Source organism: Oenanthe melanoleuca, chromosome 27 (genome assembly GCF_029582105.1).
Source record: "Oenanthe melanoleuca isolate GR-GAL-2019-014 chromosome 27, OMel1.0, whole genome shotgun sequence".
Lineage (NCBI taxonomy): Eukaryota > Metazoa > Chordata > Aves > Passeriformes > Muscicapidae > Oenanthe > Oenanthe melanoleuca.
This window is the reverse complement of record NC_079360.1, coordinates 4,138,214-4,152,110: the sequence shown is the minus strand read 5'-3', so window position 1 is coordinate 4,152,110 and position 13,897 is coordinate 4,138,214. Positions and strand designations below refer to the sequence as shown.

At 50.2% G+C, this 13,897-nt stretch overlaps 1 protein-coding gene and 1 long non-coding RNA gene across 2 annotated transcripts in view; one reads left to right on the top strand and one right to left on the bottom strand.

The window, feature by feature from the left end:
- Positions 1–12,736, bottom strand: part of FBXL20 (F-box and leucine rich repeat protein 20) — a 43,295-nt gene extending 30,559 nt beyond the window's left edge. The window contains exons 1-2 of the mRNA XM_056512250.1: positions 12,570–12,736; positions 813–874 (exon numbers count right to left, since the gene is read on the bottom strand). Of these exons, the coding sequence (XP_056368225.1) occupies positions 813–874; positions 12,570–12,611 (104 nt within the window). The 5' untranslated portion in view covers positions 12,612–12,736. The remainder of the gene's footprint in view (positions 1–812; positions 875–12,569) is intronic.
- The window catches only part of LOC130264221 (uncharacterized), a 49,986-nt gene that overhangs the window by 26,740 nt on the left and 9,349 nt on the right, over positions 1–13,897 (top strand). The window lies entirely within an intron of this gene.

Below are 13,897 nucleotides of genomic sequence, written 5' to 3'. Positions count from 1 at the left end.
AATACTGGAAGAAAAGAAATGGAACCAGGTGGGAACAGGAGGCCTTCAAAGGAGGCAGGGCACTGAAAATGAGAGATCCTCATCCCTTTTCCCTGCTCCTTTCACTCCACAGTGAGCCAGCAGCACTTCCCTGGGTCACACTCCCCTCCCCAGACTTCACTGTCACTGAGTGCTGACAGAACCAGTTTCCTGCAGTGTAACAAGGTTGTTGCTGTTAATAATTCAAGCTTCCACCTGCCTCTGCTTCCCCCATTTCTGAGCTCAAAGCACTGACAAACTCAGCTCTGCTTCCAGAGCCCAAAATGAGGGACAACCACCCCCACAGGGACAGCAGGAGAGGGCAGAATTATCCCCAGAGACCTTACAGGACTTTTGAACCCTGACAATCCCCAAAGTTTGGTGTTTGCCATCCTGCCAGGAGCTGAACATCTGGCTCCTATTGACAAGGGACAGCACAAAGTCCACTGGAGTGGAACTGGAGCAGAGGGATTCATTTTTGCTTTAAACTCAACCCCTCAGAGAAGCAGAATCCTGTTCTCCACATCAGCCCATCCTCACCAGGAGGATTAATGAGAGAATCCTCACTCTCATTAAGAACCTGATCCAAAATTCCTCCATTCACCAAACAGACCAATCATTTAAAACCCCAAAACTTCACCCACTTAGCACAAACTGCTGACACACAGACCTTTGCCCTGCCTCTGTTTGGGCCTGGCTTGATGAGTGACCTCATCCAAGCTCAAAAATTTGGGAGCAGAGCAGCAAAATCCTGGATGCAAACACCAACCCACCGGTGTCCAGGGAGGACTCACCGAAGCAGCAGCTCTTTGGGCAGTTTTTTGTTGATGGCAGCTTCATCATTGTTTGAGAACATCTGCAAACACAAAAAAAATGCCACAATTCAGCCACATGTCAAAGAACAAAGCCAGCTTTACCCCAGGGAAGAAGTGGTTGGTTTACAAGGCTGTTTCCAGAAATGTGGATCAGAAAATTCCTGACTTTGTGCTGCAGCTTTCCAGCTCCTGCACTGGGTCACAGCTGGATGGAGAATTACATCAAAATATCTTCAGGCAGGGAGGAGGATGCTCTGTGGATTGAGAGGTTAAACATGGACTGAGATCTGCAGCAGTGAAATAAATGATGATAATTTGTGCCGTGAGCTGGGGAGGCTCCCTCAGCACTCTGGGGGTGAACCAAGCAAAACTGGGAGGTCTCCCACACCAAACATCAGGTCTGGGTGGAGGGGAGAGGAACAGGGGTCCAAATCCAGCCCAAATCTCCACCCAACAGAGGTGGGAGGTGCAGTGGCAGCAGGGTTGGTTCCTGGGATGGAAAAGGTGCTGGTGAACAGAGAAACAAAATCTTACAGAGCCCAGAATGTTCTCCCAGGCCTCAGGAGCTCTGGGACAAACAGGATTTTTAAACCACCAAGAGGAGGGATAATGCTGGGAAAGCTCTTCCAAGGCCAGAGCTGGTTCTTGTATCCCCCCAAATCCATGGACAACTCCTGATGCACCTGGAATGGAGTTTGGGACCAGGAAAAGCATCTCAGACCCTCTAAAACAAGAGAAACTTCTCTTTTCCAAGGAGTCTCAAAACAGAGTGCAAAGCCTCACAGGGATCTTGAGAAGAATCTAAATAAAAAGAGTTCTAAGATTTGGGATTGTCTTGCCATGGGGAAAATGCAGCATGTCCCAAATATCCTGTTCCTGAGCATGGATCTATCCCATCCCAAATATCCTGTCCCTGAGCATGGATCTGATTCCATCACATCCCAAATATCCTGTCCCTGAGCATGGATCCGATCACATCCCAAATATCCTGTCCTGAGCATGGATTCATGACATCCCAAACATCCTGTCCCTGAGCATGGATCCATCATATCCCAAATATCCTGTCCCTGAGCATGGATCCATCCCATCCCAAATATCCTGTCCCTGAGCATGGATCCATCATATCCCAAATATCCTGTCCCTGAGCATGGATCTGATCCCATCCCAAATATCCTGTCCCTGAGCATGGATCTGATTCCATCATTTCCCAAATATCCTGTCCCTGAGCATGGATCTGATCCCATCCCAAATATCCTGTCCCTGAGCATGGATCCATCATTTCCCAAATATTCTGTCCCTCAGCATAGATCCAATCCCACCACAACTTAACCTGAAATCCAGTGTGAAAATCCAAAGTGCTGCCACTAAATGACCCTTTCAGTGCTGAAGTAGGTGATGGAAAACTGGGAATTGTAGAACACCAAACCCCCCAGAGAACACCAAACCCCAGTTTGCTTTTGAATTATCCCAGTTTGCTTTTGAGTTATCCCAGTTTGCCAGAGCATGGTGCTGAAATGGGAACTCTCAAACTTCCCTCCCAAAATGTCAGCCCCCCACAGACCCTTCTAGCACTTCCCACCAGGAATATCTCAAGTCCTGGGCACAAACCAGAGCTGCAGCTCTCAGCCCAATTTGCTGCTAATTAAACTGAGGTTTTGCCATTCCCAGCTCCAGGTGACTCTGGAGTCACACTGGGTGGGGACAGACATTCCCAAGCTGGGAGAGCAGCACCTGTACATTCTAATTAAATTGATTAGTTGATTGATTAGGAGATGGAGGAAATCACGGAGGAGGAATGCAGAGGAATTATTTATGGGAAAATGAGACATGATTTCTTTCCCCTCAGCTACACAGGCAGCTCCAAACCCTTCCCACCACTGCCCAGACCTTCAATCAGGACTCTTCTCCCAAAAAAAAAAAAAAAAAAAAAAAAAAAAAAAAAAAAAAAAAAAAATCAGAGAAATTAAAGGAGCAATCAGAAAGCAGGAATTGCAAAAAGGAAGCAGAGCAGAACAAGGGTTAAAACAGGTTCCAGGAGCTGATCACAGGAACTGTGCCCATCAAACCCCTCAGCAGGAAAACCTCACCTCAGTCCCAGCACAAATCCCATCCCCAGGCTGGCTCCTGCAGGAGTTTCCCTTTGACCAGCACTAATCTAAAGGAATGTTTGTTTTTTTGTCTTGCTAAAAATAGTCCTTGGACTCAACCCCTGAGGGGGCCCAGGCAGGATGGGTCCATGGGAGAACCCTGGCTCTGGAATTCCCTTCCCTGGAAGGCTGGGAAGAGGCAGGATGCATCTCCAGACCTATTTTTTCCTTCAAAACCTGAGGCTCAGATGGCAGAGGCTGGCTGAAAACAGGCTGGAATTGGGATTTTTGCTAAGTCATGGCAGCACATACAGCTAAATATACCATGGACACGGGGACCTTCTGGCAAGTCCAGACAAAAATAAAGCTCTGAAAAAATGTCAGAGGCTATTCCAGACATCCAGGCTTTCAAAATGATTCCAGGGATAAAAACTAAATGCCTCAAGTTTGTTTCTCCTAACATCTCTTTTACTTCCTTTAATACCAGGTGTTGTCCAATAGAAGAAATTATTCTGGACAGGGCACAGAAAAACACTTTTTTTTTTTTTGTAGTAAATTTTTCAGTTCTGTACCAAACACAGAATCCTCCACCCAGGAGAACTTTGCTGCTGTGTGAAGCCTCGTGGGATATTGGGAAGAATTCCAGGCATGGATCAGCCACAGCTTCCCTGGGAATTCCATCCCCACCCTCACAGGGAGGAATTTCTTCACACAGCAGCAAAGCTGCTCCTGGGTGGAAGATTCTGTGTTTGCTACACAAGTGAAAATTTATGTACAGGAAAAATGTGTTTTTCTGTGCCCTGTCCAGAATAATTTCTTCTATTAGACAACACCTGCTATTAAAGGAGATAAAAGATGTGAGAAGAAGCAAACTTGGGGCATTTAGTTTTTATCCCTTGAAGCATTTTTAAAACCTGGACGTCTGGAATATTCCAGACTATTCTGACTTCCATCCTCCAGGGAGGATTTTTTCCCCAATATCCAATCCAGCCCTGCTTTACCACTTTGAATCCACTCCCCTTGTCCTGGCCCTGGAATTCCTGATGGAATTTCAGCAGCCCCAGAGCCAAATCCAACACGGTGTCAGCCCCCTCTGAAAGCAGAAAATTCAAAGCTTGATGGAGACAAAGGGATGAAGATAATTCAGAGCTTTAGGGAATTAAGTGGCTGCAAGGTTAGAGGAGGCACCTGTGACAGTGAGAGATAAAATTATCCTTGATGTCCATACCAGGGAATAAAAATCTGGATGTGGAGAGCCTGAGGCTGCCTGGGGAGCACCAACTCAACTCCAAGGGAGACACAGAGAACGGAAGAGAGAAGGTGAGACCCATTTCTGTACAAAAACCAACCAGGAGACACCCTCAGAGGGGGCAGGAAATCAAATCCAGAAACACAACCCATAAAGTGCTGCACTTCTGTGTTAAGAAATCTCAAACAAAAAAAAAAAAATGCAGAATTTAAAGCCATTATCTACAAAATATTAGTAAATATTCTGATTTTAAACCACTCCAACTTGTTTATTTGTTGGATAGAAACTGTGAGATGACAAACTGTGCTGAGGATGAAACTGCAGCTGCTGGAGGGAGACCTGGAGCTCAGTGCCCTCATGGGCCCTTTCTAACTCAGGATATTCCAGATTTCTGTGAGCCCTGATCCACCAGGAAATGCTGGCCAGACCCTCCACAACTGCACAGAACCACAGGAAATGAAGCAATTCAAACCAAGCCAGAAAACAGGCTGCAATTATTAATTATTAGACAGCAAATAATGTGCTCTGGAAATTGGTTTTAGGTTGGGAAAGGTGGGGAATCAACAGAAATTAAGGATTACATCCATAGCTTGAATATTTTGGAGTTTACAGCTCACCCAGTCTGTACCAAGATGCTTTGGAGATGAACCTTCCAAGGTCTAAAAGTTTTCTGTTCTGAAAGCTCAGTGTGAATTTGCTCAGAGTTTAAGCCCTGAGGTTTCTCCAGATGTAAGGCTGCTGGCTCCCAGCCCAAATCCAGCATTTCTCACAGAATTTGTACCAATTTTATGTTTTGGTCCACATGGAGATGAACAAGCCTGATACAGTCACTGACACAAGACAAACCTCACCCACAGCTCCAACCTAGTGAAAAAAAGCTGAGCACAAACCACAGAACAACAGGAAAAATGTGGAATTCACTCTGCATTTCCCATGGAAAAAAGCTCAGTGAAGCTTTGAGACAGCTCCTAACAAACATGGTCAATGTGTGCTGACACCCTGCCTCATTTTGGGATAAAATTCCAAACAACTCAGAGACATGAGAGACATGGATTTTGGGAAGCAGCAGCTGGAGCAGGCTGAGCTGCCTTGCTGGAGGCAAAGAAAACCTTCCAGTGCAGAGATAAGTCACAGTGAAGTGACAGCAAAATCCAAGGGCTCCTCAGAGGACGCCAAAGAATGAAGTTGTTTACATCCACAGGGAATTCTGCCTCCAGCCTGTAGTTACCCAGGGAATTTTATCTCCAAAGCCAGGCAGCTGAAGTCTCCAAGGAAATGGAGGAGGCCAGGCTGCCACAAGCTGTGCTGTGGGATGCTCTGGGATCAGGAGGGATGGGAACTCCTCTTGCCCCTCTGGCTCCCAACCAGAGCTCTGCTCAGGCAAAATCCTGACTAAGCAGGACAAACAGAAATAGACCCTGGCCAAAAAGGCTTATTACAGGCTTAATATTCCTAAAAATAGCTGGACAGGGAGGGGACTGGATGGGCACTGTCACATTGATGCTTCCTCAGGGAAGTTTAAATTCCTGCTGGGATGGAGGAGTCACCTGAGCCCAGCCTGCACCTGGGATATATCAAATTAAGAACCTTTCTAGAGGCTTTTTGAAGCAGCAGTGATCCAGACTCAGTGAAACCCTGCAGGAATGGAGCTCCTCCTGCTGCACATCCCTGAAAGCAGGAGCTGCCCTGGAGGGAATCCCTCAGTGATGGATGGGCACAGGGCCTGCAGAAAGTGAGATAAAAACCCCACTGATTCCACAACTCCCACTGAAAGGGAACCCCTCCAGAACCCGTGCCAGGCACATTCAGCCTTTTTTTGCCCACTGTTTTGTTCTCCCCCCCCAGCCCTGCCTGCCAGACACTTCTCCCCAAACCAACCACCCCAAACCCTCCCTGTGCTCAGCTGAAATCACAATTCCATCCCCCCAGCCCTGAGTTACCCTGCCCTGAGCCTGGGCACAGCTCAATTAATCAGCTTTGATTGCCCACGACTTCTACCTGCAGCTGAATGAGCAAAAAAATCCTCCCCCAGTGTCACACACACAGCAGCAGGAACCTCAGCACCCCACAGGTGACACCTGAGGATGGGGACCCAGCAGAGATTTCTGATGGAAAATGCTGCTGCTCTCTCCCACACACCTGGCAAGGTTTTAAATACACAGCACTGCACATAAGAACAACATGCAAAACCAAAAAAAAAAAAGAGTATAAATAAGACAAAGACTTCCTGACTTACCCAGGACAACCTATGGCCATAAAACACCCACTTACCACTATTTATTTTTAGCTTTTTAGAAGCTCATTTTAGCAGTTACAGCAGTTTAGCTCATTTTTAAATTTTACTACAAATACACTTAGAATGGATTAAAAAAAAAATCAAACCCAAAAGCTGAGAAATTATTCAGTATTTTCAGCCTAAACCCAAGACTTAGCCAGCTCTCTGAGGTTCATCACAATTCAAATAAGCTGCTTTGAGAAATTATAGTTCTGCCCCTCCCCAACACCAGCAATTCTATTATTTTTACAAGTAATATTATCATTATTACTATTATTATTATTGGTAATAAGGTGTTTTTTTTCACTGCTGGGTTTGTATCCAGCTATTATGTAAGAAGATGCTGGGATCATTGGCATAAATATTGGAAAATAAAGTCAAATGATGGTGTCTTAAATTAAAAAAATAAATAGAAATCTACCTGAGCTGAGGTGTGAAGGGAATGGGGGTTTTCCTAAAGTAAATCTGTGGGATCAGGCAGGGGGGGCTGTGGTTTCACCTTGGATCAGGGAGGGTAAAACCCTCCCAGGCCTGACTTTCCCAATGCAGTGACTCAAAGGAAGCTCCCAGGCAGGCAGGCAGCAAAAACAGTAATTAGTGCAGTGTCCTAATGATGGTGGCCAGCAGCAGGTGGGAGGTGGCCACTGGTGGGTGCCAGCCCTGGGTCCCTCTCCTGCCACACAGGTGATGCTGGATGGGCACAGGGCTGGAGAATTCTGGGCTCCCCAAAATGCTCCAAGCAGCAGCTCCCAGTGAAAACCAGCCCAGAACCCAGCAGGAAATCCCTCACTGGGGTCAGACACAGAACCAGGGAGTGGTTTGGGAGAAGATTAAAGCTCACCCAGTGCCACCCCTGCCATGGCAGGGTCACCTCCCACTGTCCCAGCTGCTCCAAACCCCAGTGCTTGGAATTTCCAGGGATCCAGGGGCAGCCACAGCCTCCCAAATCTCTCCTCTTTCAGTGTAAAACACTCCCTCTTTTTCCTCATCATTATCTGGATGAGCTTTAAGGCCCTTCCAACCCAAAATATCCTGGGATTCTATAAAATCAGTCTGTCAGCATTCCCACTGTCACCCAAGCCATCCACACAGCTCCTGGCAGAGGGAGAAGGAAGAAGTGAATCCTATTTGGAGCAAAAACAGCAATAAAAATTTGGGACACCTGCCTCAGGTGACATTTTCCTGGTGGACCCTCCCCAGTCTCCAGCTCCTTTTGCACAAGATTTTTTTTTTCCAAATCTCCCCAAATCCCTCTTGCCTCTACTCAAGCCACAGGAGCAGCACAGTGGGGGTGTGAAGCACAACTTGTGGTTTACATCTCCTCCTATCTCAGTGTTTGAACAATGACTTTGAACCAAATAAATTAAGAGTTTATTATTCACCTGCCCAAATGAAGTGCTGGTTTTAAAAGTGTTACGTGTGATGTGGCACGACACCGAAATCAAAAATAAATGGGGGTGGGGGAGTGAACAGGAATAAGGAAAATCCATCAGCTTGGATACCTCCCTTCCAAAACCTCCATTTTTTACAGTTTTTATCATTATCTGTGAGCCACATCATTAGAAACCATAAAAAAAAAACAAAAAAAAAAACAAAAAAAAAACAACAACAAAAAAAAACCTGTTTCAGCTGTGTCACCTCAGGTGTTCCCTGGGTTGTGTCACCAACAGTTTCTCTTGCCATATAAATCAAATTCCATGGTGTTACATCAGTCATTGCAAGGAGAGCCAGAGCAGAGTTTTCCCTGCTCCCTGCCCTGTTTGTGTCCCTCTGTTTGCACAACCTCCATTCCTTGGAACAGCAAAGCCCCAGCCAGGAGCAGCCCAGGAAGGGCAGCAGGGACACCCCAAAAAGGATCAGCCCTGAAGCCAAACCCCCTGAAAACACAGAAACAGCGATTCAGAGGCAGGAACACAGCAGATTCCAAAATGGGATTAGGGTCAGGGAGATTATTCAATTTCTGAACACAGACAGGATTAATTATTAGAAGGCAACTCGATTTTGGAGCATTGAAGTTTCTCATTTTGCATCCAGCTCAGCTCATTTCACATCTCTCCAATCAAACAAGAGCAGGGGTTCAGGAGGGTCAGCACTCCTCACCCTGAGAACCCTGAACAGAAATGCCATGGATCCATGCATCTCTCAGGCTGAAGCTGCTCACAAGGCTCACCACAGGCTCTCACTGCTCAGAGAATCCCAAAATTTCATTTCTAACAGGACAAACTGCCCCGTGGACACTCACACCTCACACCAGGAGCAGGTCCTGCTCACTGCAGGCTTTGGAGGCTCCCAGAGGAAGCTGGAAAGGATGGAGATTTTTGTGTGCTGTTTTTGAGGATGTAGAGGAGACTACACAGATGGTTCACAGTCAGGGGATAAAAAAAAAACCAAAAAAAGATGGAATTACTTCATCCTGATAAGGTGGCTGGGGGAAACCCAGGACAGCTCCAGGTGCCATCCCAGGCTACAGGAACATGGACAAGGTGGATTAAGAGAACTTGGACCCTGATCAATGAATCCTCCAAGAGCATCAGGAGTCAGTCAGGAGCACCAGGAGGGGCCTCCCCTCCTCTCTGCTGCTCCTCATCAGGCAGGAAATCCCAAAGGGAAGCAGGGATTGGGATCTGTCAGGGCATGTTCCACATCCAGCACCACAGAGAACCAGGAGTCAGTCTGGGTAATGTTTTCCCTTTTTGTTTGCTTTGCTGCAGTAAGTGGTGATTTTCTCTGTGGTGGCCACACCTCCTGTAAAGGGACTAATCCCAGTTTGCTGGTGGGGCTGGGCATGGCATTCCCAGGAAGAAGAGAACCCCACTCCTCCTGCAATCAGAAACCCACATGCAAGTCCAATTTAAGGAGCTTGGCCCATATTCCACACCATATTTTATTTCTAGAATAAAGAATTATTATCATTAGCCCCCCCCCCCCCGAGTGGATTTGTGAATTACCCAACAACAATGGCTCAGGAATCTGTTTACGTGGCTCCACAAAAGACAATAAATGAAGTGCAAGCCCAGCCCAGCCCCCAACTCTGCATTTTACCCTGAATTTCAAAGTCTGAAACAGACACAATATATTTGTCACAGCCCCAAATTGGGCTATTTTTACCCCAGGATAAGATTCCAGACTCAAAGGCCTTACAGCACCCTGCTCAGCCAGGGGAAGTGCTGGAGGAAAAGGAGGAAGAGGAGGATTAAACCCCCACTGCCTTCATGACCTTACAGTATTCCCATTCTCCAGATATTTCTGCCCAATTTTCCCCCTGTCCCACAAAATGTGAACTCTCACAACCATTCCAAACTGCTTTCCAGGAAGCAGAGAGGAATTTCCACCCATTCTGCCCCTCTGGAAAATAAATTTATTTTTAAGTGTGAACACCCATTTTGGGAACTCTTCTGAGCAACATAACCTCGGTGGAAAATCATGGATTTAAAAGAAAACAGCTCTAAAACTTTCCAGGCTATTCAGGTGAGTGTGTCAGAGGTAATTCATGCTGGGGTAATAAAAATGCTTTGGATTTATAATCATGGAATGGTTTGGGATGGAAAGGACTTTAAATCCCATCCAGTGCCACACCAGAGTGGGCAGGGACATTTTCCACTGTCCCAAATTATCCCTGTCCAACCTGGCCTTGGACACTTGCAGGGATGGGGCAGCCACAGCTTCTCTGGGCAAAACACAGCAAAGAAACAGGATAATGTTTACAGGCACTTCTTGTAGCTCAAAATAAGCCCTTCTATAACACACCAACTCTTCCTGTATAAATATAGGTTTTAAAAATTAATTTAGGCCTCAAAGGCTCCTGGAGCATTTTGCTTCGTTTTCCAACTCATCTGTTTGTTACTATGAGAAGAAAATAACATTCCAGCAAAAAGAAAAAAACCCCACCCAAAACAAGCCAAACAAAGCTCTTCCCCACACTTTTTCCCCAATGAATTGGGTTCATCATGTCCTGGTGCAACCCTGATGAAAACCCTCCCAAAATTGGAATGAGCTCCAGCACAGCAAGGAAGGCTGAGGAAGCAAAGGATGTCGATGCCCTAAGAGACATTTCCCCCCAAAAATCTGTCACCAACCTGCATTTACTCTTTGCTCTGTAACCAGCCAATCTGCAGCAGGGCAAAGGGGAAAAAAAAAAAAAACCTCAGGTGGCAAAAAAAAAAAAAAGTCTGTGCAGGCAAGAAGAGCCCAGAACAGTAAATACAATAAATACAATAAATACAATAACCCTGGATAATGCAGGCTCCTCTCCAGAGCTCCCAGGGTGTTTTTAGCACTGGATGCTACAGAAACACGAATATTACAACACTCCAAAAACCTGAGCCCACCCCAAGCTCCCAGCGCTGCAGATCCCACACGGATCTGATTTCCAGAGGAAGAAAACAATCCCACGTGCAGCGTGAGACCACCAGCATTTCCTGCACCTTTCTCAACTCCAGGGCTGAGGAATTTCTCCAGTTTACCATTAACCAGCGTTTTCTCGCCATCCCACCCCTCTCCACCAAGGAGGGACAGCCACGTTTTTTTTTGCCATTCCAGGCTCTTTTCTGTCCCCGACACGGGCAGGGCAGGGATTTCCATCCTCGCAGAGATGGGAAGTAAATCCCGCCGCTGCCCTTCCTCCCTGCCCCTCCTCCTCCTCCTCCCTCGGGAAGACAGCTGGGACAACAATGCGGCTGGAATCGCCCTGGCTCCACACTCCGCTTTGTGCCATGTCCTTTGAATAGATCTCATTGTTTACCCTCCCCTCCTTCCGTCCTCTCCATCCCCCACCTCTCTGCAAGCAAAATTTTTTTTTTTTTTCCCCCCCAGGTCTACTGGCCCTCTACACCCAAAAAAAAAAAAAAAAAAAAAAAAAAAAAAAAAAGGGTGCTGGGGGCACCTTCCCCTCTCCCCCAGCCTCGCTCCCCAAAGGTTGTGGTGTTTTCCAGGTGAAATTCCCGACAATTCCAGCTCCAGCATCAACTTCGCTGCTCTGAGCTGCAGCAACATGTTGGCAGCGACCCCCCCCCCCCCCCCCCCCTCAAATTCCCCATGGAGTTTGTAAGAGAGGCGGGGAGAAGTTTCACACCGGCACCCCCCCCCCAAATTCGGACCCCCCTCTGCACCCACAGATCCTCCCCAGGCTCATTCAGAAAAGGGGAGTTTAAATTTTGGGGAACCCCCTCCCCAAAATGAATGGAGGGGAAAGAAGTTTCACATGGACACCCCCCAAACTCGGGGGTCACAGCCCTGAGCCCCCCCAGCACCCACAGACAGCCCGAGCAGATCCTCCCCAGCCTCCTTCACACTGAGCCCCCCACGGGACCCCCAAAAATGAGGCGGGGAGAAGCTTCACACCAGCCCCCCCAAACCTGGGGGTCACAGCCCTGAGCCCCCACAGTGACCCCCATTACAGCCCCCCACAGACGGGGTGGGCGGGGGGGGACACCTCCCCAAAAATGGGGGTGGAGGGGACAAGTCTCACACCAATCACCCCCCAAATTCGGGGGTCACAGCCCTGAGCCCCTCCGCGTCCCCACAGTGATCCCCACTCACAGCCCCCCCACAGGAGAATTTAAATCCATCGACGGAACATGCCCCCCAAAAATGGGGATGAAGGGGACAAGTTTCACAGCAATCACCCCCCAAACCTGGGGGTCACATCCCTGAGCTCCCACAGTGACCCCCCTCACAGCCCCCCCCACCCAGTGGAATTAAAATCCATCGACGAAACATCTCCCCAAAAACTGGGATGGAGGGGAGAAATTTCACATCAATCACCCCCCAAATTCGGGGGTCACAGCCCTGAGCCCCTCCCGGTCCCCACAGTGATCCCCATTACAGCCCCCCACAGACAGGAGGGGGAACATCCCCCCAGAAATGGGATGAAGGTGACAAGTTTCACATCAATCACGCCCCAAACCCGGGGGTCACAGCCCTGAGCCCCCAGGCCACCCAAAACCACCCCCAATCCCGACCCCATTCAAACAGCCCCCCCGTGCCCCCGCGGCTTTGGGATCCAAAACCGGGACGGCAGAGCCCTCACGGCTGAGGGGGGGGGGGGGGGTCACACACCCAAAACCCGCGGCCTCCTCAGCCGGGCCCAGGCCGGGCCTCCCCCCGCGGGACCGGCCGGGCCTCACCTCAAAGCGGCTCTTAGTGACCCCGTTCATCTCCCTGCGCATGGCGGGGCCGGCGCGGGGGCGGCGGGGGGCGCGGGGCCCGGGGCTGCGGGGCTGCCGGAGCGCGGCCTCCGCCCGGCGCCGCCGCCACCGCGTCCGCTCCGGCCTCAACTTCGACCCAAAACAAAAACACTCGGCACCTGCCAGCAACGAGAGCGCTGATTGGACAGCGCCGGGAGGGAGGGGAGGGAGCCGGGGAGGGAGAGGGGAGAGAGGGAGAAGGGAGAGGGGAGAGAGGGAACGGGGAGAGGGAGAGGGAACGGGAGGGAGAGGGAACGAGAGGGGAAAGGGGAAAGGGGGAGAGAGGAGAGGGGGAGCGGGGAGAGAGGGAACGGGAGGGGAATGAGGGGAGAGAGGGAGAGGGGAGCGGGGAGAGGGAACGGGAGGGGAATGAGGGGAGAGAGGGAGAAGGGAGAGAGGGAGAAGGGAGAGGGGAGAGAGGGAGCGGGGAGAGAGGGGAGAGGGAACGGGAGGGGAATGAGGGGAGAGAGGGAGAGGGGAGCGGGGAGAGGGAACGGGAGGGGAGAGAGGGAGAGGGAACGGGAGGGGAATGAGGGGGAGAGGGAGTTGGGGAATGAGGGTTTGGGGGATCAGGGCAGTAAGGAGAGAGGGGAGGGGACGGGGAGAAAAGGGGAGAGGATCCGGGAACGGTAGGGGAGAGGAATGAGGGGGAACGGCGGGTGGGGAATGAGGGTTTGGGGGGGTCACGGCAGCAACGGGAAGGGAGGGGAACGGGGAGGGAAGAGGAGTGCGGAGAGGAAAGGGAGAGAAGGGTGAGGGGAGAGGGTCCAGGGGAGGACGGAGCGGGACCGGAGAGAGGGAACGGGAGGGGAATGAGGGGGAACGGCGGGTGGGGAATGAGGGTTTGGGGAGTCACGGCAGCAACGGGAGGGGAGGGGAATGGGGAGAAAAGAGGAGTGCGGAGAGGAAGGGGAAAGCCCAGGGGGACCGCGGGGAGAGGGAACGAGAGGGAGAGGGGGAACAGCGGGCGAGGAATGAAGGGTTTGGGGGTCACGGCAGCAAGGGGAGGGGAGAGGGGAACGGGGAGAAAAGGGGAGTGCGGAAAGGAAGGGGAGAGGGTCCGGGAAGGGCAATGCGAGGATCGGGGCTGCCGTGAGGATGCGGGGGTGTCCTGGGGGGACACACACCGAGGCTCCCCCTCCCCACCTACCCCGCAGGCCGCCGCCCCCATGGCGCCGCCGTGCGCTGCCCCCGTTCCCGGGGGGCGGGACCCCCCCCCAAATCCCTGCCGGATCCTCCCCCCGCTGTCCGGGGGGCTGCGGGGATCG